At 31.6% G+C, this 27,759-nt stretch overlaps 1 protein-coding gene across 2 annotated transcripts; it reads right to left on the bottom strand.

Annotated features, from left to right (window-relative positions):
• Positions 1-27,515, bottom strand: LOC147063598 (mpv17-like protein). Of its 2 annotated transcripts, XM_085959908.1 has the most exons (6): positions 27,237-27,515; positions 22,594-22,728; positions 18,046-18,137; positions 15,198-15,310; positions 12,701-13,243; positions 1-12,636 (listed from the first exon to the last, which is right to left on the bottom strand). In XM_085959908.1, exons 2-5 carry the CDS (start codon positions 22,726-22,728, stop codon positions 13,035-13,037), a joined length of 549 nt encoding a protein of 182 aa, XP_085816034.1. In that variant the 5' UTR covers positions 27,237-27,515; the 3' UTR covers positions 1-12,636; positions 12,701-13,034. The 2 variants fall into 2 exon arrangements, with proteins under 2 accessions (XP_085816034.1, XP_085816035.1); XM_085959909.1 differs by lacking the exon at positions 18,046-18,137 and adding an exon at positions 21,395-21,483 and having other exon boundaries at positions 1-13,243; positions 27,115-27,237.
• Between the last annotated feature and the right edge of the window lie 244 nt (positions 27,516-27,759).

Raw genomic sequence — 27,759 nt, 5'->3', positions numbered from 1 at the left:
CACAAATAATTATTTTAAATACATTAAAAAATAATTATAAAAATATCGGTACACCAGCATTATAAATTAGTGATAAATATATTGTGTTATAAAAAAAACTGTCAGCTTGACTGAAAAAAGGGAGTGAAAATTGCACAGGCGGTCCTAATAGCATACATAAAGTGATAAATGTGATATATTTATCACATTTAGCTCTTTTTTGATGTTAAGTGATATGTCAGAATAGCCTCGTAGAGGGGTCGCCCATAATTTTTGATTTCCCGTATTTTTCACGCATCGTTTAATTTTATCACAAAATCTTTTACCCCCTGCCTAAATTACATACATTTTTCCCCCTTCAACCCCTCTGAAAAATATCACCACATTCCATTTAAAACCCCTCCCCCTTAGGGGTGTGGCGACATATATGGACGACCCCTAAATAAGGAAGTTTTATAATTTTTAGTTATTACACTACATATTATATTAAATGAATTTACTCGTATAAAGTCTGGAAACTCGTTTAAATTTAAAATAAATATCTCATCGGTGTTGGCTGACTTTTAAATTCTACAACTGACACAAAGCCTCAAAATTATGAGACATTAAATTTGTCAAACAATGTAATTACTAAGTTTTCTTTGGTTTTTTTTTTTAACTCAGAATAGGTACAATTCAAATATGTATATTTGTGTAATGTAAGAATATAATTTTATGTGGACAGTAAAAATGCTTCACAAAATATTATTCCGCTGATATTAGATAGATATGTGCCAATCATATAACCTAACCTAAGTGTATTCATGTTATTATAACCATTCTTGGTAGCAGTGGCAAAGGGTGGAGGTAGGCTGTTAAGATCTGACATAAATAGTGCACACCAAACTTTGTCAGTCAGACGTAATTGTTTTCATTGAACTGATACTACAGTGTGTAAATAGTGTTTCTTAGTTTTTAAAATTAAATTAAACCCTGCCTAATCTAAGCCATTATAATAGAAAAAAATATTAACTTTTTTTAAAAATTAAGTTTTTTTTTATTATGGTTTGGTTAAGGAAGGGCAACAACATCCGTAATATGTATTTTTAATTCAGCAAAAACAAATAAGTATGCACTATTTTTGTTGGATCGCCTATAACGTACCTAAACTATTAGTTACGGTTCGGATTAGGTAGGGTTTCAGTAAATTTTAAAAACTAACCAGAACCATCTGCAAATTGTATTCTTAGTTCAATGAAACCAAATAAGTATGACTGACCATTTTTAGGGTGCACTATTAACGTCGAATCATAACAGCCTACCTCCACCCTTCGCCACTGCTTGGTAGTGATAAAACGTTGTTTAGAATAATTGTTGATGTCGCCTTTTGTGAATTATGGAAAATGCTTCCCTATACATACAGACCAAGTCGGTAAAAAGGGTGGATAACGTAAAATACCTCGGATGTCGTCTATAAGAAGACTGAAGCCACAGATCATGAGATCAAGATCAAAATTGAAATGGCAACTAGCAGTTTCGAAAGAAATGAAAACTCGTGACGATAAATAAACGGAATCAGGAAATCATAAAATTTGTGACTTTGGAAAGGTGGACTTTTATCGGCTTATTATATATGAGGTTTTAAGACGAGGCAATAATCGAAGAGAATTAATAGCATCAAGGCATAGTCCGAAGGAGATTGTGTACCTCCATAAGTAACCCAATGTTCAAGGGAGTAGCGAAGGGTGGAGGTAGGCTGTGGAGATCGACATAAATAAAGCACACTACATTGTCGGTCATACTTATTTGATTCCATTGAATTAAAAATACAAATTGCAGATGGAATTGCTTAGTTTGTAAAATTCAATTACATACATCCTAGACTAAACCATCCTAGTAGACGTAGGCTATGGAGATCCGACAAAAACAATACACACTTTTTTATTCATACTTATTTGTTTTCATTGAACTAAGAATACAAATTGCAGATTGTTTTTAAAATTCGATTAAACCCTGCCTAAACCAAACCGTAATAGATGAAAAAATATTCTTCTATCTATAAATTTTCTAAAGTTATGTATGATTTAATGGCATAGTTTTAGATATTTTATAGATATAACAATATTTTTTATATAATATTTATTATGGTTTTCTTAGGGTTTAATTAAATTAAAAAAAAAAACTAACCAATACCACCTACAATTTGTATTCTTAGTTGAATGAAAATAAATACGTATGATTGACAAATATTAGTGTGTAACTATTTATGTTTTATTGGCACAGCCTACCTCTAGCCTTCGCCACTGGTCCGAGGTTTTTGATTTGATATGACCTGCCCAGGATAGAGAAATTTACAGCAATTTGGCCGTCAACTTTTGGTAGAAGACGACACCAAAAGAAGAAGAACTGCGTCTTAAAAATGTATATTTCAAATCAAACGGTGCATTATTGTTTTATACAACGAATGGCTTACACATTATATATTGGCAAATATTAAATTAGAACAATGAGATTATAAAATATAAAATTGTGTGAATATTATAATACTTCTTGTGATTACTTAGGTCTACGAGAATAGTCTAGAGATATGCAGGTACATATTTTTTACCTTGACGTTTTGCTAATAACAAAATACCATTTGCATGGGTTTTTTTCTAGTATTTTGATTTTGTTTGTCTATCTATGGAAGCACTTATAGATATATTAATTAACACATTAAAGGTATACCTTTATATCTATGTTTAATGATAAGACTCTAGTTTTGTTTTTTGCGTTTACTCATTATTTTTAACAGTACGTTCTAAAACAATCAAGGATTCTGCTGGTAAAATAAAAAGATAGGCCAGAGATGATTACGAAACACGTATACAATATTTTTGCTATAATACTCTCTACGTTTAATAGATAATAATGTTTATATTCTGGATTTACTTAAAAAATCTCAAAATAGTTCCCGCTAGTTTCATTATCAACTAGCTAATAATTTGAATCCTTCCAGCAGGAGTACACACAAACAAAATAAATGGTATGGTAGAGTCAAAACTGGCATTCCACTTCGAGAAAATATCGGTAATATAATAATATTCCGCACAGGCTATAGAGCTTGCAAAGTTAACAGCTAGCTAATGCCACTGACTTCCACCACTCAGTTATAACTACGAGACGCTACGACTTGTCGCACCCACAAGTGCTTATCGTTCTCGCAGGTGCGGGTCTATTTCTATACACAAGGCGACTATCGACCGCTAAAGTGATAGTATTTATTACATATTTGTATTGAGGTACTATAATTGTTACAATAAGTTAGCCGTCTAAACAGTCAAACCTGTCTATCTCGCTCTAAATTTTATCACAGCCAAGAGAGGTGCTGTTAAAATAGAGTACATATTGCAACAATTACAACCAACTTATTGTAATTGTTACAATAAGTGCTATACTTTGGTATAAAATAAACCTACCCTAGTTAGCCATCGTATTTATCACTGTACCACTTTAGCGGTCGATAAGTATAGAATAGACCCAGTGAAAAGGGTCCGACCCCCCTCTTTCCTTTATTTGCATGCCTGCATTTCAATATCAATAATAATTTGCTCTGCACATTCAAATTAAACGTTACCAAAAGTAGATTTTTATCTAATTTAAATACATTTTTACCCGAACTCCAATGCCTGTATTTAGTTTACTACTCCATACAATATTATATAACCGCTAGGCCCGGATTTAGTATATCGATGGCCTAATGTTAATGTCCCGTAAGTGACTTCTTACAAATTGTGCAGGAAACTAAAAAAACTAAATATTTAATATCCCGTATCTGACTGTTAATAGTTCACACATGTTGTAACTACATATCATGCCAATAACCCGTAACGTAAAAAGTGGTAAAGCAAAGCACGTAACACCTAATGCTATAATGTGACATATATATAAAGATCCAAATTTGTTATATTACTTACTGTTTCACCTTTTAAATAATTCGAAAGTGACATCTTGAAACTGAATTCAACACACGTAATGCAACACGCTTAACAGCTTAGAGGCAATATATGGGATATTACAGTTATTCCTGTAATGTTCATATACGCAGGGCTCGAAATGGACCGGAGCGCACCGGAGCGCCGTTCCTGTTCGTGAAATCGGTAAAATTATCGCTCCGTCTCGTGGAAAAAATAATTTGACCGTCTGAGCTATATAGGTCATATAATAGAAAATCCAAAACACTTATTTTTATGAAATACACATACTATTTATTTTGATAACTATTTAAATATCTTCAGAAAACTGTCGAGCGCTCCGGTTCGTAAACTTTTCCATTTCGAGCGTTGCATATACGGGAAATTACTACAATGGCTGTATAATTTTTGTTAAAATAACTACAGATATGGGAATTTCGCATTCGATGGTCAGTATTTTTATTGTTTTTAGTTCATCAAAAGTCATTTTCGTCAGATAAGTCAGATAAGTCAGATACGGGGTATTTACATTAGAATATCGATATGGTGAAATGAGCTATAAGCAAGGGCCCGAGCATTTGCACCCCCCCACAAACAAAAATATCACTGGTGAACATTGACCATATTCTTTCTTACCTTATTCCTTACTTTAATGTAGAGTCTGAAATGTGAAATTTATTATATTTTGAATATAAGTGTTTTTTCAAAAAAAGCAAGGGTACCTACCTAGTATTTAAAAAAAATTAATGAGGCACGTTTTGTTTCAAATGAGCCCATGAGTCATGCCCCCCACATCCTGAAGCGGGCCCCCAGGCCAGGATATTTGGTGGGCCACCCTACCTATCACTAAGGTTCAAGACAGTCTGACACTCTACAGTGGCGTTTTCTAAATGGTGTTCGAGTTCAATAAAAATTCAGTGTATTTTTAGCAATTTTTAACCAATGACATTATTAATGGACAACGCACTCAATACAGCTAGCAAGTAAATTCGCGCATAGCGACATTCGCACATGTATAGGTAGACGTCACGCAATTTCCATTATGCGATATCACGCATCGGGAATTTATAGCAATATCACCTTTATTGTAATGGCGTTAGAACAGATTATGCCATTCGGCAGACCCGACAAAAAAGTGAGTCATTTTTTTTCCAGATGCTTCGTCCATATTAATGTCATTGTTTTTAACACATCGAATTATGGAGTTGTCGAGTATCAACATACTAGAACCAAAAATAATATCACACAACCATATATTGTAAAATGGTAATAACTTTTTAGCGAAGGTAGCGACTTTTTTAATACTAGAGCAAATTTAAGACGTGTGTTTATCTCAATTATGTGATCGACCCGCCACGCCGGGCCCCTAGGCTAGAGCGCTGTCAGCCCCGTTTGCCATGGCCCGCTATATGTATTATACAAGAGCGCCTTTGATGATAAATCCGGCCCTGTAACCGTATATACTTACGAAAAACTCACATTTTTACACATATTTTTTTGTCATTTTATCCGCCAGATTAAGAATTAGTTAATACATTTTAAATAAGTATAGAAAATATTTAAACATGCAAATTCGTGCCAAAAATTAGATATTTTTTTTCTCTCTATTCTTAATGATATGTACTTTTTTGTTAATGGTGCGTAGATAGGGACACGATATATTTTTGTACATCAAAATTTTTCACATTTGGACATTTACTTCCAGTTAATTTTTAAAATACATTTTTTATTTACCCTTTCAAATCATTCAGTATTTATTACAAAATTTAATTTAAATCGGTAATGAGCAACCTTTGCTTCCAAGAGGGCCAAATAAGATACCATAAACTGTTAGGTGGGCGCAGTGTTGCCATCTTTTTCTATGCTGATTATAGTACAAAAGCGTAAAAAATATAGTATTTCTGTAAAAAATATAGTACAGGAACATTTTTCGTCTTGAATCATTTAAAATTATAGTATTTTGGCATATTTGGCGTAAAATTATAGTATTTTACATTTTTAGCGGAATCAAAATTATAGTATTGTACTATAATTATAGTACGGTTGGCAACACTGGGTGGGCGTAATTATTCGGTGATTTTTGGGCATAACCTGTTAACTGCAAAATATTGAATTTTATTGGAGAGCAATAATTTTAAGCTTTGAATTGCCCACATATATCTCGGTTCATTTTTTGGCTAACATTGAGAAAATCATTTTTAAATAAATAATACAATAATTAGATTGTCAATTATTCCACTAATTAGGACAATAATGTCAATTAACAGTGATCAAACTATGATAATATGGTCTTTGGTCATGTTTTGACAAAACTAACCGCTGTGTTCACAATGACATATCATCATATTATTACCAAATGGAAGATAAAACGAATACGTGTATTAATTAAGGCGCTAAGTACCAAAAAAATAAAAAACTGACATTTTCATAGAAAAATGTTCTACATACCAACGCCAATAACTTCAACTATAGTCTAAGTGCCTCAAGCAAGTCAAAAAAATACAGTAAAATAATTAAACCTGTCGACGTTGTAAGTCCGTTGGCGTGTTTTATTTATAATGGTGTAAGTAGCACTGCAGTGGTCAACGGCATTCAATATAAAATAGCTGACGATGGTGTGTTGACACTTGCGAGTTCTTAATACCTAAAATTATAGAAGCTGCCGTGATTGCTTCACACTGTAAAACTACATTTTTCAAAAGGTGTGCTTCATGAAATTTTACTGCAATGACTCGGTATTTTGTAACTAGAGGCAATACTACTTTTTGGTACTTAGAGCCTTATTTAATACATGTATTCACTATAGTGACCCAATTTTTATTCTTAATATAAAATAACCAAAAAAACAGTTATCAGGTTATGACCAAACAACACCGTAATGTACTTACGTCTTACATAATATTATTATATATTTTTTCACACAGTTATCCAAAACGATTACCCACTTTACAAAATATCATTCATTATTAGAAATATTAATATAAAAAAAATCATTTATGGGCCGTAGAAAATCCTCCCAAGGGATGCGGCTTACTCATCACTGATTTAGACAATAATATTATAAAGTTACTAAGTATATTATATTATACATTTACAAAATATGCTGTCAGGGTACACACACGCAGGGGCGGATTTAACAATTCAGGGGTACTTGTCGTACGTATTGCGCCCCCCCCCCCATCATAGATAGATAATATGTATATATCGAACAAAACGTATTTACCTACATTTACCTAACCAAACGAAAAGGCGTATTGCATAATTATTTAATTTCAATGCAGATAATATATTCTATATTTTTCGTCTGGACAACTAATGTATCACCTCAGAATTGTGTTAATTGTTTCCAAAATACATTGTTTCCCCTTTAAAACAGCTCCGAAATCATCATTGAATATCTTTTTACATTCTGTTGCACTTTTTCAAGTCGTAATTGAGCGCAGCTATGCAGAAAGCAGATAGTCCACACAAACCGCAAACTGAGATATAAACACTTTTGTGTTACATGTGATTATTTAATTCTACACAATTTTAATGTAGGTTATATTTTTTGTTTTTGAATGATACATATAATGTAAGTATGATTTTATAAAACTTTCAAGGATATATTGGTGTTTAAATGGCTGGCTGCTTTTTACAAAATATGAAAATTCTATTATCTTCATTCTGCAGAAAGCAGCCATGTCCGATTTGTTTGAAGAAACTCCATGTTTCTGTTGATAGCTGATATTATCGATAAATTAAAGGCCGTAAATTTTTCTCAAAACTCGGAAACATTTTTCTTATGTCAACAGTAAATGTTTCCATAATAGATTAATTTTAAATATATTTATAAATGATCATCTTGATTCTTGACTGCAATAAGCTGATTACTTGCGTTAATTTCTTTTTTTGTAATAAACGGTTTCATTATAATATTGTAACAACAGCATTAAAAAAATGTTGCTAGTTTTAGTTAATATTTATTCAATATTTTTTTTTAATTTGGGGGCACTCACTCTGTCACAACACGCCCTACTCACGCGCGCATTAGTAAATCCGCCCCTGTACACACATTAAATAAACATAAAAACAACATTGCTTTTATAGATACTTTGTCACCCCGTTTATAACGTGTCGTAAGTGAAAAAATAGTTTTTTCAGTTATCAAAGATGGGTGTAATGTTAGTCTCTTATATCTTCACTATATTTTCATTGATCTTGAATCCTTACATTATGTTATAACTGAAGTGACAGATGTAATACGAATGGACAACTTAACAGAATACAGTATCCACCCAATTTTAAGAAATCGCAATGGGAGTGGCCTGACGTAGTTATTGTTTTGAGACCAGACCACTAATATAATATTCCTTCAACATTCGATTTTATCCATGAGCGTTAATCAAAAAGTGTACATTTTATAATCTAGTTAAGACAGGTTAGCTTAGATTAGTACAGAATGCAATATTATAACCAATCAACACCAATGATAATTATCATTCTCTCTATATAAAATCTTTGGCCTTTAGATATTTAGTATCACATTTCAAATCCAATTATCCTCTTTACACATCATTGGTCCTCATCCATCCTTTTACATAAATAATTAATTATTATAGATAGACATTTTGCCTACGAGACTTGGGTACGATTCACCGCCAAAAATACTTGATAAATATATTCAAATTGTAATGAAATATTTAATTTCAATTTAGATAGGTGCGTCGAATTTGTGGAATTTAATCTGCTCAGACATACGAGTCGCCGAGATACTATGCGCGCTTTGGAGAATTTTCCTACTTAAGAAAAAATCACAGAAAATTCATACTTCCTAGGTAGGTACGTCAATATATGTATATAATTTTTTTTTTTTTTTATATTCACTGACATAAAATAATGATGATACACATTAGCAAAGAAATTTCATGTAATTTATAAAAAGGGAGGTTTAAATTAAATTTTCGTGAGCTTATTCTGCGACTTGACAGCTCATAATAATATATTATGAATAGACTTTCTTTTCACATTTGTTTGTTTACTATACGGATACTGCACTATTCATGAATGGAAAAAATGGTCTGCTATCACTTATTGACTGTAAGCTCAAATTATTAAATAATTATTATGAAGGAGATATTAAAAATCGAATTATAAAACTTGTTCAAGGTGAAGTCAAATACTGTACCTAGTGATAATTCTGAATAATTTTCTTTAAAATCGCAGTGAGTGGGTAATATTTTTTGTCGTTCAATGAAAACAAATACGTTTGACTGACAAAGTTTAGTGTGCACTGTTTATGTCGAATCTTAACAGCCTACCTCCACCCCTCGCCACTGCGAGTGACCTAAAATTTGTAACATTCAGTACAATTTGAATTTGTTTTGTGTTCGCACATGTGCAATGTCACTCTGGCTCAAATTTGCACACAATTTACGCGCGGAAACCATCAGGAAACATAAATTGAAATTATTATTTCTTTATTCAAAGCCGAGTAACCACAAGATTTAAGGATGTTAAGATTCTCATTATTGAAATTACATAATTTTGAAAAATACTAAATAAAAAAATAAATATTAAAAAGGTAAACAAAGTGCGACTCAAACCTCACATATTTCACTGTCCGGGTGAATGCTCTTATCCTTTGATACCGTCACACTTGACTCGTGCGATTTAAATCTAGTATTTTACTGGTCAACCTTTTTCTTATTTTTTTCTCTAATATATAATATATTTGCTGTAGATTTTTAAAATGTTAGTATTTTATAGATTCAAATATTTCTAAGCAGTGAAACATACCCAATCCTTCGTTGACAGAGAATTTTATTTACGGTACAAATTGAGCTGTTTAACCAATGCATATTATTTACATACATTTACTGAATATTATTTGCAGTGAAAATGATACAAATGATTGCTCGTGCAATTATTAATAATTCAGTGACATGATTGTCAAAACTTACACTATCTTTCATAAGGTGTTTATAATATTTTTAATAACTGTAAAAATATAATTTCTTCATCAAATCTAAAACCAGGTGAACGAATATTTTACTCTCATTTAAATCACAAATCTCTGATACAGACATACAAACTTATCTAAATAATGGAGCCACTGTCGAAAACTGGACAGGATCTGACATTCGAATGACGTTTTCAAAATGGCGTCCACATGATAGTTCGTAGTTCCATTTTTGACCGTTCTTTAGATAAGTTTGTCGGACTGTACTTACTTAGATAGTAAAATCAAAAAACCATACAGGGCTGTGAATATTTTTGACATTCATTTCTATATATTTTGTACACCAATGTTTTTGTCATTTAATTGAAACTAAAGTGTTTAATTATCTTAAAAAAATATATTAATAAATAATTAATATTAAACACAATATGTAGGAGATATGTACTTATTCCAAATAATGTAATAAAGCTCAGGACCGGTTTCGTCCGCTTCAATATAACATATCCAACTATAAGACATTATAATTGATTCTCAAATTCACAAATCTCGAGAATCTAAAAAAAATGTCAAGAAATCACAAGTTCTCTCTTCACAAAATAGTCATATTGAAGAAACCGGACTCGATCATGATTAAATTACCTATGAAATATTTACATACCTACTACATATTGTGTTTTTTTTAAATAAACACATTGTCAATGCTACGGTCATTTTGAAGTAGTATCGATCATTGCTTGACTTGATACGTAATTTTGTATGTAGACACATATTAATGAGAAGAAAAAAGTGTAATGCAATTAATCTCGATTTAAAAAGCATAAAATGCCCCTACATGGGTACAATTATTATTTATAGACTCGAGAGCTAAAGTGAGTTACCTGTCTTGATTATTTTTATTTAAGAATGACTTTCTTAAATCGCATTACCTCCTCCCATTTCACTCAATTAAACACAACCGAATATCAACCCATTGTACCAAGCGTGCACACAGAAAAATGGTTAGGGGGTCCATATATTATAATATAATATATATTTTTTGTTGGTTTTTAAACCGGAGGGAGTGGGCGGGGTTAACAAAGTTTTGTAGGAGCCACTGCCTCAAATTTACCTCGCATATTACTTAAAGCTACATTCCCCTTACCCAGACAATCCATAAATTGAGTTTAGCGGTAAACACCTTGTCTGCAGGTATAGCTAAAGGTATTCACCTCGGAATTATCTGTCGCATACACAAGTTGTTGTTGAATGCGCATGGTTTAACTAGGATCGTTAATGTCCGTTTGTGTATCGACCGCTAAAGTGATAATATGATAGTATTTATTACATATTTGTATTTAGGTATTATAATTGTTACAATAAGTAAGCCATCTAAACAGTCAAAACTGTCTATCTCGCTCTAAATTTTATCACAGCCAAGAGAGGCGCTGTTAAAATATAGCACTTATTGCAACAATTACAACTAAACCAACTTATTGTAATTGTTACAATAAGTGCTAATACTTTGATACAAACCTGCCCTAAGTTTGATAATATTTATCACTTTATCACTTTAGCGATCGATAAGTATAGAATAGACCCACACGAATATTCCAGTTACGTGTCGTATAATGCTGAGAGGAGTGGGCCAATCCGTCCATATACTGTTCGACAGCCAAATAAACCGGGCCATGATCCTCAGTCTTTGTTTTTTTGAACCCCCTCTTTGTGTGCGCGCCTGTGTACAATTATTACACCAACCCGAGAGGTAGAGTGAGTTACCTGTCTTGATTATTTTGATTTACGAATAATCCTCTTAATTCGCAATACTCCCCTTCCATTCAACACAACCGAATATTATTAACCCATTGTACTATTAAATCATAAATAATTTCTGAGTATAATTTCAGACCTGGTATAGTAGCTAAAGTGTGTGCAACTACCGTAAACTATTGTATAGAAATATACACACCGCCATCTTTCATATTCACAAAGCTCACAGAAATTTTAAGAGACAGATATCAAAACAAAGAAAACACTACCAGAAAAAGTCATTGTTTGATAGATAGATACTTATTGCAGATATTCTCAGATGCTGGAAAAGAAAAGCCAAATATACCAGTAGGTATGTCAGTAACAATGGATATTTGCACCATAAGAAGACAGAGATTCACTTTTAATAATATGTAGGTATTCATGTTATTTTCGTATTTGTTGTTTTAGTATGTATCTATATAATATTTTATATGGCTACGTTTGTATTATAATGTGAATGTTTTGGCTCGTTACAAGTCGACTGTATTTCGTGTTCGAAATAGTTATATATTATGTAGTATTTAAATTATCCAATAACACCATTCGTGCCAAATACAAGTTTCAGTGCGTCTCTTGTCAATATCTGCACATTCAAAAAATATTTTAATTTATTATCGGTGCATGTAAATATAACTGACATGCTTGTGGGTGATAATTTTGAGAATCAATACGCAATGCGAAATGACTAATTTAAAAGCCAATTTAAATATTAGTCCTGGTTAGTCTATCACTTTCATATATTTTGGCTCCGCCTTCCTGAGAAAATTGTCTTCAACGTCTTTGTTCTAAAATATTTTACTGTCTGCGCACACCATAGCTATCATTGGTTCATAATATAAAGAAAATTAATTACAAAAATAATTAAAACACTGTAGCCCTTCGAGGTCAGCAGCCGCGACATACGATAGCGACAGGCGACACTACTACCGCGATGCATGGAATGTCACGAATCGCTATAGGTACACTATATACCCGTTTAAGACCCGATTGTCGCTAGTAAACAACATACATACGTATAAGAACATGCGCACGAAACACCATAGGGAAATAATTAAACAATAAATTAGAAATATCATTTTTAGTATCGATTATATACGCAAATACGAAAGACTATCAGTATTAAATGCGTCTTATTAAGTTACCAACATTGTTGACGTCTACTTGTGACATGTATTTTTGTAAACAGCTAATTCGCAACATTCACAATAATATATAGGTTGACATATGCATGTAAATTTTACGTTACTTTGATTTGTATGCATCTCGAGGTACTTTCAGAGCAGTAGTGTCACATGTAGTTCATAGTCACCGCCTTCAAAAGGCTAAATTAAGAAGCTATATTGTAAATGAGAACGATGTTTAAATCTGCTTATTAAAATATTATCTTGCCCTTAATACTTCTGTCTCTTGATCCAGCACAAGATGTTGACCCATATGAAGGCGCAGGATCCGACGTAGATAACCCTGAATGCCGGAGGGATAAGCACGAAGTTAAAAGCCTGCGCCGGCAGCCAGAACATGCAGCTCGTCTGGAACGTCGGTAGAATTTTGTTCTTGCATTCCTCGAAGCAGTTGGATTTCTGCTCCATCAGGCTCATACCTGGAGATAGACAGATAGAACTTGTCACAAAACAGTATGTAGAATCAGACCCTATCATCTATCATTCGACGATCATAATATATTATGGGCTCCAAATAATTCGTGTTTAAAAAAATGCAACTAGGAATTCGGAGCAATCAAAGTCACACAATGGAATACAGACACAGTTATAATTGTTTTTAAAGTATGCAAAGATTCATAAAACTGATCAAAGGAGCATGAAAGTTTAAAATTAAAATAGAATTATTTGATTCTTTACTTAGAGAGAGTCTTATGAATATTTTACATGACAACATTGACAAAACTCCGTGGAGATTATTCAGCGTTTTTAGTGTTGTTAAATTAGTAACGATATAATATTGAATAAAAATTAATTGAAAGATGGCGGTTATAAGCTCTTGTTAATGATAGCCATCTTAGTTCTGTTTTGAAGTCTCGCTATTACCGTTGAATAGAAGAGACTGCCGCTTCGTCAGAAAGAACAAAAATCACAAAAAGAAGCGTAGTTTTAACAACCTGAGTGTGAAAACCTTTAGAAACATAACTGTTACTTTATTAAGTATTCATAACACGCGTTGATGAATTTGTCGTCCGGAACATTATTCAACCACAATATTTTTTCGCCAACAATTATTCTTCTCCAATAACTCTTCCCCGACAATTTCTTCACAGCCGCAATATTAAAAAAGTATTTTCGATAAATGTGACAGTAGTTATTAGTTATTATGAAATTTTAACGTAGGTACTTTTTTACATTCATTTGTCCAAAGCTGTTCCGTGTTTATTAATAATGTTCCTTTTTTGAAATGGTGATTAAATTTTGTTACTAAAATAATGTGTTTTGAGATGCTTCCCATTGGAGACGGAATTAATTTTTGGGTATCACTTTTAAAAAGGCACAATGATTACTAAAATTGATATAACTCATTTATTATTAATTTATTTCAAATAAATCCTTGCAATATTTATAGGTATTGAATTCTTCTATTATTTTTTTATATTTTAAGTTAATTTTTTGTATCAGTGGAATCAAGAAAACATGTCAAATATAGGTTTTTGTGTTTTTTTAGCCTTTTTTTAATACAAAATTGCAAAGGTAAAAAGTCTATGATAGAATTAAATCATAAAATAAAGATATACTAAAACTGGAGCTAAATATTTTAGAGCTAATGTTTTTTAATCACTGAAACACCTCATACCTACCAAACAAGTAATTATTTTGACAAATTTAAATAAAAATAGATTTTATAACTCAAATAATTCTTAAAAAATATATGGAACTCTATTATAACTAACACCATAAAATAATGACTACATCTATTATAAAGTAACTTCAACTTTAAAAAAATCAAAATATGATTAAAAATATTTGATTTTCACCTGTCCTGCACCCTATAACAGAGGCGCCAAATTGGCGTCGATTATCTCCAATGAGTTAATCCAATTTCGCTATGTATGTACTTAATTATACTTTTATTGAAAACGGCAAATAAATTCAAATGAACTATAGATACAAGAAATGAAAATATAAATAATATTAAATTCTACAGGTTTCTTAAAAAAAGTTTTGTCGATAGCTATTTCGGTTGTAACATCATTATCAAGACTAAGTAGTCTAATATAGTCTTTATAATGGTGTTACAACCGAAATAGCTATCGACAAAACCTTTTTTTAAAAACTTGTAGAATTTAATATTATTTATTTTTCATTTCTTGTAAAATGGAATTCTACCAACCAACTCAATTAATGAACTATATATACATTAATTTATTATACAAATATTTTTTCCTATTACCTATGCGACGAAGAATATTAAATTTATTCTAGGCGAATAATTGTGGGCTACTAATACATTTTGTGGTCACAAAGACATCGTGAATGATGAATGTTGCTCATTGTCGTCTGAATATTGATGCGATTTTTTTAATTCACTTGAGACTATTATAAACTTACCCACGAAGAAGATGACTAACAAAGGTGGTGTTAGCAAAAATTGATCTAAGAGAAGCTTCTTAACAACTATCTTCACGGAAGTCCCCACGTACTTCTTGTCAAGCCATCTGTACCTGAATAAACGAAAAAAATATGTCATTAATCTACATCCTCCACAGACCTCGCGTCACCATACATTTATATTAATTTATGTTAGCTATCAGTCACAGAATTTTAAGTATATTTCTTCAACAGTCTACTGTAAAAATATGTTTTAAGTATTAAGGTCTAAATATTCAAGCAGACTTTCAGACCCGACGACGCACCCCGGAATTACACAAAACAATTCATATATAAATTCGATCGATCCAACGTCTGTTTTGATTGGTTCATTACATTGCTGTTACCCGTAAACCAAAATATATTTATTGGCAGCTTTGTGCTTACTTGAAATGCCACCGCGAACTATTGGAGATGATATTTGGGCAAGCAACAAGTTGCCGTTTGTTTTACTAACGTATTAATAATGAATAAAGTCAATCAACCATCATTATAAAAGCAAACGTCAAACTGACAGCACCAACATGGCACACCACGTGTGACTGAGGATCGTGGCCCAGATGATCTGGCCGCCTAACAGCCTTCCACACAGTTTCACTCTATGCCTCAGGCCCCGTCCAGGTAGGCGCGTTTTGCAGAGCGTTGAGCGGCACGCGCAACTCAATCAAATAACCGTATAAATGTGTAACCAAAAAAAAATATTGTCTACGAACATTTTCACACACGGTTATACGTTTGAGTTGCGCGCTCCGCTCAACGCTCCGCCGAACGCGCGTACGGTGTACGAGCGCTCACAGTATTCAGTGGCACATAGGGCCATAGTCAGTATGAATCTTGTGAAATTATTATTTGAGTTGTAACTCACATTTTGTCATTTTTGAGTTAAATATACCAAGTGATTCTAAAGGCATTAATCTATATAAAGAAAAATATTTGGGCATCAAAAGTCACTTTAAACTTAAACCATGTGAAAATCGTTGATAAAGTTGACTATTGGTATCATAACTCACATTTTTCAATGAATAATGTGAGTTCTGTCATCAAGGCCTTTCTAACCAATCAGGGAGCTCTATTTATCATAGTGTGCTGTGTCTGCAGCCTTAGGAGTATTATATATATTTTCACTCACAATATTCAAAGGAGTTCGACACCTTTCTTCTAATTACAGAAAACAGTTCTCTGGTGGTTTTTTACGATTATCCCAAAACGAGTCGAGTCTGTGAATCTGCTCGTATAATTCGAGTGCTTAAAGTCAGACAACGTTATCTACAAAAAGGTGTTTTTTTTTGAGATAACGTTATTTTACATTTATGGCTACATGATAGTCAAACAACGTTATGTCAATCTTTTCTAATTTCTTATTAAATCGTTAGTAAAGTTTAACGCTAACTACATAAGTTACCCTTGTTTTCATATATTTTTTTAAACTATCCCTATAAATTTTAACATCATCATAAGCAAGATAAATGTACAATACACAAAAAATTATAAAATATTAACATTAGGTTTTAAATAAACATTTCCCTTGTTGAGTTACAAGAATCTAAAATAACGATTTTTGGCTCTCCTGTAAAGTTGCACTTTTGTAGATAGTGTTGTTTGACACTAAGCCCTCGAATTTGTCTGTATCACGAGCGTATTAAAATTTATGTTAAGCGTCAACGCGTAGTCTGAAGCCAGCTTTACAATAAATTGTTGTTAAATTAAAACTATTTTCCCAGAGTCAATAAATCAATTAACCAGTTGACATAAATGTATCTTTTATTATCGCTTATTTAACAGCTTATCAACCGAAACTATACCTAGTAATATATGCTGCAGGGGCGGATTTAGCCTGTTTGCAGAACCAATTGGGGCCCTTCATAGAAATATAGATAATTGCACATATTTTAAATAATATTTTAAAAACAACATAATATGCCACGAAAAGTCACATTTGATAATTATTATTCTATAATGTAGAAAAATAACATAATATCTATTTTGGGTACCTGCATTATAACGGCTATAGTACGATGTGATCTGCTATGGGCATGGCCCCCACATCCTGAAGCGGGCCCCCAGGCTAGGATCTTTGGCGGGGCCCCCTTCCTATCGCTAAGGATAAAGGCAGTGTGACGCTCTACAGTAGCGTTTTTCAAATAATGTACGCGGTAAAATTAATGTGTATATTTAGTGTTTTTTGTATATTCAAATACATCCATTTGAATTATGATGTTATCGAGTAGGTATTGATACACTGATACATAATTTAAAAAAAAATTACAACCACATAATTTTAAATAAAAATATAAATTCTGGAAAATAGCTTTTAATATTAAAAGAAAATTTGTGATGCGTGTTTATCTCACTTATCTGGTCAACTCACCTCGGCGGGCCCCCAGGCTAGAGCCCTGTCAGCCCCCCCTTGTGGGGGCCATGGCTATGGGACGTGAAACATAAAAACAAACTAAAATCCTATACCTACAACCAGTGATGTCTCTAGAAAAAGTATCGTTTTGAGCAGACTTATAATGCCGTCCCATTTCATGAATTATAATATTAAATTATTATTAATATTATTTATTTTAGACTGTATCAAACAGACAAAGGTAAGAGTAAATAGTGCAATTTCTGAGAGTTTCCAATGTTTTAAATAATATATATATATATATATATATATATGTTGGGGCGCTACTCCTGTGCGCACTCAAAGTACCAGTAAATCCGCCCCTGGTTAATGTTCTCAATACGTGTATAATGAATTTGATGTGTCCATATTTCTAGCAGAATCTACGTTTTTTTATAACTACGTATATTGGCAACTTACCAGTAGTAATAAACCTGTGGATAAACTGCTAGACCGAGAACGCCGAATCGCGTTATCATATGGGGATCGTATGCCATCGGTTGGCCATCATGCTGTTCAACACACAAATCAATACAAAAGATTAACTTTATTTTTTATCTACAGTAAAATTATACATATCCACGGATGCCAATAGTTTAATATTGCGTAATAAATAATTTACAAAATTCCATCTTAGTTACGAGAGCAAAATACAATTAATATGGTGATATTTTTGCATTCGTGGAAAGGTGATAAATTATATTATTATGTGTTGGATAAATCATTAAATAAACGATAATAAAACATATTATGTTTTATGGGGAAAATAATGAAGGCAACGTAAAAAAATTAAATAATAAAAAATAATAGCTCATCTCTTTTGCTGCTATCAGTGGCGAAGACTTCATATAACCTATTTGTGTCCGGAAACGTGTACGTATGCAGTTCGCCGTACATATCACACTTCACCGTGAAATGTTGTATCGGAAACATTTGGCCGTATATTAAAGACCGTTCAAACTCTTTGGGTCGTATAGTACTGACATAAAATTCATGTCTAAATAAAAGACGGTTCTTGTCGGTTTACAGTTTACAGAGAGTCAGCAGCAAACAAATTTCGAAAATAGCCGATATACTTACTGGATTATTTGTTAAGTTCGGTTATGTTAGGTTTTCATTCTTGAATTTATGAATTTTGCCAAAATCAGCTATGAAAGTTGAATTAATGTTCATATTGAATCTAATAAAATTGGAGATCATAATAGTATACGCTCATCTCTTTCCGTTAGAAAGCTCACAAGGGAACTGTGCTACGGTGAAATGTTTTACATACAACTTACATGTACCCAAATAATTTAACAAATTTGATCTTACTTATGAGAACAAACAATACAATTATTTTGGTGATATTTTAGCATTCATGGGAAGGTAAAAAATTATATTATTATGTGTTGGATAAATCATTAAATAAACGATAATAAAACATAATATGTATTATGGGGAAAATAATAAAAATAATGTAAAAAAACAAAAAAAAAATATCTCAACTCTTTTGCCGCTATCAGTGGTGAAGACTTCATAATATATTATCCTAAATATTGTTTAATTTATTATAAGCATTTAACATATTACAAAGTTTGTATTAGTGCATATTATTGCTTAAGTTTAGTTTTTTTTAATATAAATAATACGTTTGTTAAAAATGTAGGGAATTATAGAAGGGTAGTCGAAAATATGTGTTGTATGAATATTTATGACACCATCTAGGGGCCAATCATTACGCAATGCGTGATTCAATCTGTCAGAGTTAAATAATCATTTCCAAATTTTCTATGGGCCCTCGGATAATTGAATATAATATAATGTATATATTACTTAGTAATTAGTAGGGATTCCAATCCCGGGATCCTGAGCTATTTCGATACCTATGAATCCCGAGATTGATAAACATAATCCCGAAGATTTCGGGATTGATTTTTTTTATCAATTTTAATGGAAAATAAAATAAAAACGAAAATATAACAGAAAAAATACTTTTAATAACAAATAATTAAATTATAAATAAACTGAGTTTGAATGAAATTTGATTTATACCCATATTTAAGTTACCGATTCATTTTATTTTTTCACATAAATTAATAAAAATGAGAAAGTTTGGACAAAAACTATGCTTCGCACTTTAAAAAAGTAATTCCACCATGATCTCATACGTTGTACGGCAGTTTCATATTTAAATTTATGAAGCGGAAAGGCCATACACCACGATTTGCTTTACTATTTTAAATTTCGCTAACCCATTCATTAAGTCTTTACTATCAGAAACAACAATCTCATATTAAATTCGCATTATTATTTATATTACAATATTATTTACTCCATTAAACTTATGTATTTTCAAGATTGAACGTACACAATATTAACATTAAAAATGTCTTAAATAGTATAAATTATACTAGATTTATTTTTGACCGATTTTATCAATGTTATTTGTAAATATAAAAAAAATATATTAGCTATGGAAAAAATGCCGGGATTGTCAAATTTTAATCCCGAAATCCCGGGATCAGAATTTTGGCTCGGGATTGGATTCCCTAGTAATAAGTATAATATATTATAATCATACGGCTAATAGACTTAATTAGGTCAATTTATTTTCAAGACAAATAGTGTCTTCTTTTTGTAGGTCATAAAATAATTATTACTATTTTTAATTCATTTCTCATTTTATATAGTCAGTACAGTTGTTAAATTTTACCGATTTCGTATATTCTTGTCATATTAGTCTACAAGTCTTAAGTTTTAAGAGCGGAATGCAGAAACATTTGTCATAACTAAAATTTCCTTAGCAGAAAACACTATGCAGAAACATTGTCAACATTAAGATCATTTCTATTGAAAATAATACCAAATTCAAAAATCCTCTTTCCTATAGTTTAGGTAAATTATTTTATAATTGTTAAACGATGACAAAAATATGACAACTGCATTTTATAAATGCAATAACTATAAATACATATTAATATTTAATTATAATACTCTTATGTTTCCGTTATAAGTCATTATACGTGATTCCACAGGCACCGCAAGATATTTTTTTAACATGGTAACACTAGCGTCAAGTGTCATTCTATCACCTGGCATCTTGTATTTATGCGGGCTGGCGTATACAAGTAAAATAATATTCTACAAGTACATGCCAAACGAATTAACACTATCAATATCCATATTGAGATACATTGTTAAATGAATTTTAGTGTATGGACTGTTTTATAGATATGCGAATTTATTTTGACAGCAGCTGTCAGTGGTAAATGGTAAAACAGAAGGGGCGTGTTAATAACAAAAGTAGTCTAAGGTTAAGGATTCCTTAACTCTACACTCAGGATTGTCTATAGTTAAGTCATGCTTTTCGGCGACTTATCCTTAGGATCGAAATCTTAGATTGTGCATTCCGCTCTTAAGTTCGATAAATTTGACGGTGCAAATTTGCACTATTTAGTTTACCATTGTTTATCTCCATCCAACAGACCTTTTTCGTTATTGATAGTCATTGCTATGAGTGACACTGTGTAGGTGGCTAAAGAAAAATTATATTATTTATTGATATATTAAGTCGAGTAATTAAAAAACTAGTATTTCCAAAAAAAATACATAAGTATTAAGTATACAAATTAACATCAATATTGTTTATTATTCCCGAGAAAGATGATTGCATTAAAAATTGAATAATAAGGTAGGTGCTTGGAGGGAGCTGTCATTTTAACGGTAGTTAGTAATAAAATTAATATAAAAACAACGTAGTAAAAAATAAATAAAAAGATGTAGGTACCAGTAATACAAAATGGGCGCATACATGACAGTGCCCATCACTGCATATCTTCCGAGCACCCCAGTGTCATATTGCCTTGGTTTATCAGTCTATAAAATAATAAAAAAAACAAACAAAACAGTGAAACAACAAAATAAATTTTTAAAAAATAAAAGAAAACTGATGAAAAGGTGTGAATAAAAATCTATAGTATTTCAAAATGAGACATCGATAAACTAAAATATAGGTTACGTATGGTTACGATTAGTATTTTGGATCCATATATCCAATACAGGGATTAATAAAAAATATGATTCGCCATTATGTCCAGTAGGTATAATATGTAATTAATATAATAAAATAAATTGCAAGTGAAAAAAAATATCCAATCAATTTTCGTTTTGCATTTTAGTTGTGTATTTTTTCAGGGCCCAAGATCCAAAAAAAATACACAAATAAAATATTAGGGTTTGCAATTCTGGAACGCTGTTGAAATTCTCGATCTCAAAATACCGGATTTCGATATTAATTTTATCTGTTTTTTTAATAACGTATATTTGTGACTAGTGACATATTATTGCTTTAATGTAAATGCTCAGCCTACCATAAGCACGTGGAAAAAAATACGAACCTTGCTGTTTATAAATTGTGTACTTACCTACCTATCACTTGGCAGCGTTTTTATTTATTTCGAATCTAATTTTGGTATGGTAAGGTTTCGAGCTAAGTTTTAAATCGAGCTTCAATATTGTGCCCATACCGAATCTAGATTCGATATAAATAATAAGGATGTAAATATAAAATACATTAGAACTATGAATGTTTCATAAATCTATTTGAAACTTAGAGAAAACTTAATTAACTATTTTTAATGATACAAATAACTATAAAATAATTTATAATTATTAGATTGGATCCTTTAACGAATGCAATTTTTTCAATTTTTTTATTCTTGGCTAATTTTTGATTCTAAAAAAATATTTATTTTTGTATTGATTGATTTAAACACTTTTAAATGTTAATTGTGAATAAATTAGCTCAAATTACAACTTTCCTATTTTACCACTGGGCGCCTCTAGTAGGCAGAGCATTTACCTTAAGATGCAAATTAGCGCAACGAGTCGTATAATTAATATTAGCTTGGGTAATATGTTATTTTAGTCGAGAATCGCAAAAAAAGAAATATGTAAATATGTCTCGCTTAAATCAAAATAACATACCAAAAATTTTCTAGTGAGGGTTTGTTGTGAAAATTCTGCCCCAACGTACAGGACGCCATAGACAAAACTATTCGACGTGAGTGGGTATTTTTTGAACATGGAACGAGCGAACGTTGACAGCTTCGAAGACGCCATCTGTGAAAAAGATAATAATTATTATCAATAAAATAAACAATGAAATATTACAAAACATTTCAAATAATTAGGTAAGTACCTAGTTTTTCAAACTGTAGGGTATTGCCGCCAAGCCGACAAGAAACTTGTACCTACACATTGAAATTATTGTATTTCCTAAAAGTAAAATGATAGGTATTGATTTCGGTACGTACCTACACCATGTATCAAAAACAGAGCGATTATGCATTCGATAAAGAAATATTTAATTAAGCATAGTTTCTACGAATGAAAAAATTGGTACCGTTATTATTATTTAACAGCATTGACGAATGTAGGAAGGACACTTACGCAAAACATGGAAAATCTCTATATCACGATAACAGAATATAACAAAGACGTATTGCCATGTAAATTTTCATTTTTAACCATACCATAAATACCTACATAATATTATAAAGTATATTTTGTTAATATTATACAGTATTTAAGACGGTCACGCAGTGTTGCCATGTCTACTGAAATTTCAGTAGATTTACTGAAATTTTGGTCAGGAAAAGAAAAAAATATGATATTTGTGATGAATAAAAGTCACTTTTTACGTGATATTTTAAAAGATGCTTGTGAGATTATGTCAATATGCACGCTTTCACCAAACACAATCGTTTAATTTCATACACTTTTGTCAATCTACCGATATTTTGAAGAAAAAATCAAAAAATCTACTGAATTTTGAAAATTTTAGTTTGCAACACGGGTCACGTTATTAGAATATGATAACAATGCTGTCAAGAATAATTCTAATTTTCGAAATGCATCTTTACTACAATGCATGTAGAGTTCATTGTTTAATCGAATTCATCTGGATTAACCAGTTAATAAGAAAATGAAAATTGTATGAGCAAATCCTGATGCCTATGACTAGCATCCAGTAGCGAATGGTGGAGGTAGGCTGTTAAGATCCGCCAGAAATAGTGCACATTAAACTTTATTAGTCATACGTATTTGTTTTTATTGAACTATGACTACAATATTTACAGATGGTATTAGTTAGTTTTTAAAAATCAATTAAACCCTGCCTAACCAAACCATAATAGTTTTGGTATATTTTGGGCGATACGACAAAATTGTGCACACTTTTTCATTCATACTTATTCGTTTTAGTTGGATTAGAAAATACATATTACACAATGACATGTTGTTGGTTAAGGTGACGCATCAGTGAAACGCCAAATAATGTTCAACTGTACGCGCGACGAAAATTTGTACTTGCTTCGCATTCATTGAGAGAACGTGGAGTCGGACGCACGTCACTTTGCTGCGTGATGGCGACGGGCCAATTAATTCTAAAATCGTGTAAAGATTACTAAAAACTTTACCCATTTACTTTAAAAAGCAAACATGTCAATAAATATATTATTATTGATACTAATAGAATAATAAACAGAACATAAAATGGACGTATGTTGGATTTATATGAGAAATAATATTTCGTTTGACAGGCGTCATTTTCACCCGCGACCCGCAATCCGCACATCGCCTAGCAACGATCTTTTTAGACCGTGCCTCAACTAATGCATGGCTATTTTTAAATTCATTAAGCCTTGTCTAACCAAACTATAATAGATAAAATATAGATATTACTCAATCTAAAAAATATCTAAAATTATGTATGGTTTAATTATATTTAATGGCATAATTTTAAGTATTTTATAGATAGACGAATATTTTTTGACTATTATCTAGTAACTATAGCTTGGATTAGGGAGGGTTTAATTGAATAATTTAAAAAACTAACAAATACTATCTACACATTGTAGTCTTAGTTCAATAAAAAGAAATACGTTTGACTGAAAACGTTCAGCGTGCACTATTTATGTCGGATCTTAACAGCCTACTTACACCCTTCGCCGCTGATAGCATCGCTTAAGAGGGTCCTTTTATTCATGAGATACCTACATAAATTAGTAAGTCAATAATTGTTAACAGCAAAATCTAATCTATAAGAATTATTTTAGACAAAACATTATTATTAGGTATGTAGCATTGATATACTACTGGATGAATCATATGCTTCTTAAAATGACGCCAGATTTTCAGCGAGTCGGCCTTTGTTAAAACTTACTGAGTAAGCCCAATCTAGCTTGCATCTTACTCTAACTAATAGTCAGCGCATGACGATTTGCTCTGTCTGCTTTGCGTTGCAGCCACCCTTAGGTGCACTATTCCAAGAACGAAAATTTAGTTTTACAGCCAGGGCAATACGGTTGAAATTCGGGAATCCATGTTATCGGTCTTAACGCATTATACCTATAAGAAAATATTATAAGACGATATTCGTAATATCTTTTGTGGTACATTTTTAAAATGAGACTTGTATGGGAACTGCTCATCTAGTAGTATATCAATGGTATGTAGGTACCTACTACAAACGATATTAGAATATCGAATTTTTATAGTACTATTTTCACCGAAAATTAATGTTGATCCCTGTTTGAAGTGGTATTTAATAATATATAACTTATTAATCCATGTTGGAGGACACTGATTATGTCAAATGTAAGAGTGGCATTGACATGTTTGGAAACCCCCGTGCGAAAAAATGACTATTTGTGATAAACCAAATTTTGTAACGAGATTTGTGGGTACCTATTAGGACACCCACGATGGCCGCGCGGCTTAAGCGTTGGACTATCACGCCGTGGGTCTCAGGTTCACATCCTGGGTCTGGCAAGTACACGTCATATTGTTTTTCAATTTGTGTGTGAGTCAGGATATGGACCTAATAGGGTGAGCAAGTGGCTTACATCCATTTCTCGTAAAAAATAAAAATCTGTTAATACAAACCTCTACTCTGTGGAGGCCCATATGATCCTATTAGGATCGGACATGGTCGATAAGTAATATAAGTATTAGGTACCTAACAGGAATTTAAAAATATACTTTGATCGATTTTTTACACTCAAGGTTGTGAAAAATATTATTTCAGGCAAAGCGCGCGTCTCGTCTGCTCCGTGGAATAATATTTAATTTTATTTTATTGTTACATTTTTTATCATAAAGAGGCTCAAAATCAGTTGGTGCCTCAGATGTCCACGTCATTAAAAGCACTACTGTAAATGTATAGTGGCTTAAAACTAAAAATCTGATCAATATTCCGATTTGGACATTTTAAATAGTAATGTTAAATTCTGTGGCTATTTGGCAGAAGCAGATATGGTCGTTTTATCTATTTTTCAGGGGAGCAATTTGAATGTTGTATGTCTGGTGATAAATACTGTGTAATTAATTATGAAGAAAATTTAATGAAATATTATGAAGAAATTAACTGAGTTTTAATTACTTATAAGCATTTGTATTTAAATAGTACAGTTTTTCTTAAAAATCACTTTAAAGAACATATCAGGTTTTGGCAAATTCAATATTAAAAATAATGTACCATATCTCACACATATCTAGGTTAGGCATATTATTATACATTATTATAGGTGGCTTAAAAATAACAATATCCATCTTATTCATGCATAATCGTCTTCGCTGGTTTCAGAATAACCAATATTGGAAAGGTACAGAAGGTTGAGTTTCAAGTGAATTATAGAAAGTATGATACACGGGATCTATCAAATACATCATGCTCAGTAAGTCCTTCTTTTCAAATAAATATACACATAAAAGAACAAATCTGCATTTAAACCTCAAAACACCAAAAATCGAACATGTCTGCTTCTGCCAAATAGCCACAGAATTATATGTCAATACCAGTACGTTCTATAATTTACCTACATATATTTTAGAGCACCTGCTATATATTATTAGGAATCAGGTACCTTGGCATCAAAACGATGTAAGTATACTTACTATCAACCCATCTAAACCAATGCATCTACAATCTACATGATATTCGACTGCACAGTATTTCAAGACACCTTGACCTTGATGCGGAAATCTATGTTTCCTCCCCGTTAAAGCTTCCCCCTGAACACGTGGAACCACCCCGCCCACTCTCAATGCGACGTGTTGCGGTAGGGTAGTTTCGGCACCAGTATAAACTTAACTACCTACCCTTCATACAGCCTTAGCTTAAAATTAATAACTCAATATATTATATAGATATTGAAATAATTTATTCGTTAAGTACATTTCTTATAGATCATAATACCTATGTAAAATAATTTTGATTAATTCTGCTGGTAAATGATATATTTTAGATTTGATTTTACATAGAAATTAAATTAAATACTGAACGTATTAATGTCTTCATTTTATATGATAATAAAATGTTTTTTTTAGATTTTAAAAAGAAATTTAGCTGACAGTTATAATTGTTTTAGACTTTCTTTTTATTTATACAAATTTATATCGAAATAAATGTAGCTAAGTATAATAACAGAATGAAAATAATGTTACCTTCTCTTCTTCAAAATATAATGGCACACGTTAATTATTGCTCAAAACGCCTATAAAAGATCTATAATAACCACATAACACATAGGCAACGAATAACAATAGATCGTGAAAAAAAGTCTTACCTTGCCTTAAAATAAGCGAGATAAGATGTTTAGAAAAATATTTACTTCAAATCTTTCACATTTTATCTTATTTACACTTCATATTATCTTATTAAGTCCGCATTATTTGTAATATTATAACGTGTTGGCTGTAGACATTATTTAATTGAAAAATATACTTTAATCGTACACTATTTTTTGTGCCGCACTATTCAAGATATTCTCATTAAGATAAAGTATTGAAAATTTAAATATTTTCCGGTAACTGTCAACGCCTGCCGTCTGACGTTTGCAATGTGCACGGTTTCAATTTGAAAATGGAACGTGAGGCTTGATGTTGCGAATCTTACCGCATCAAGGACCATTCTTTGCGCGTGCGCATTTTTATAGATTGTCGCCATATTATTTTGGCACTAATTTAGAATTTTTAAGTCACGTCATTTTCAGATAACATTGTATTGCTAATAAATCAATTATTTTTTACACGCAAACATTGTTACTAACGGTTTTATTCATTCTATTTACTTAATTATTCACGGAGTGA

The sequence above is a fragment of the Rhyacophila brunnea genome, unplaced genomic scaffold, assembly GCF_057557595.1.
Source record: "Rhyacophila brunnea isolate RB1 unplaced genomic scaffold, BYU_Rbru_1.0 scaffold_9, whole genome shotgun sequence".
NCBI classification, from domain to species: domain Eukaryota; kingdom Metazoa; phylum Arthropoda; class Insecta; order Trichoptera; family Rhyacophilidae; genus Rhyacophila; species Rhyacophila brunnea.
This window is presented reverse-complemented; position numbering and strand designations above follow the sequence as displayed.

Bases quoted from the DNA above. Each gene is read 5' to 3' on its own strand.
- LOC147063598 (XM_085959908.1), bottom strand. From the start codon at position 22,728: ATGGCGTCTTCGAAGCTGTCAACGTTCGCTCGTTCCATGTTCAAAAAA. The intron at 18,138-22,593 runs GTATGTTATTTT...TGTGTTGAACAG, and splicing joins CCCTCACTAGAAAATTTTTG to CATGATGGCCAACCGATGGC. The intron at 15,311-18,045 runs GTAAGTTGCCAA...TCGTTTATTCAG, and splicing joins CCACAGGTTTATTACTACTG to GTACAGATGGCTTGACAAGA.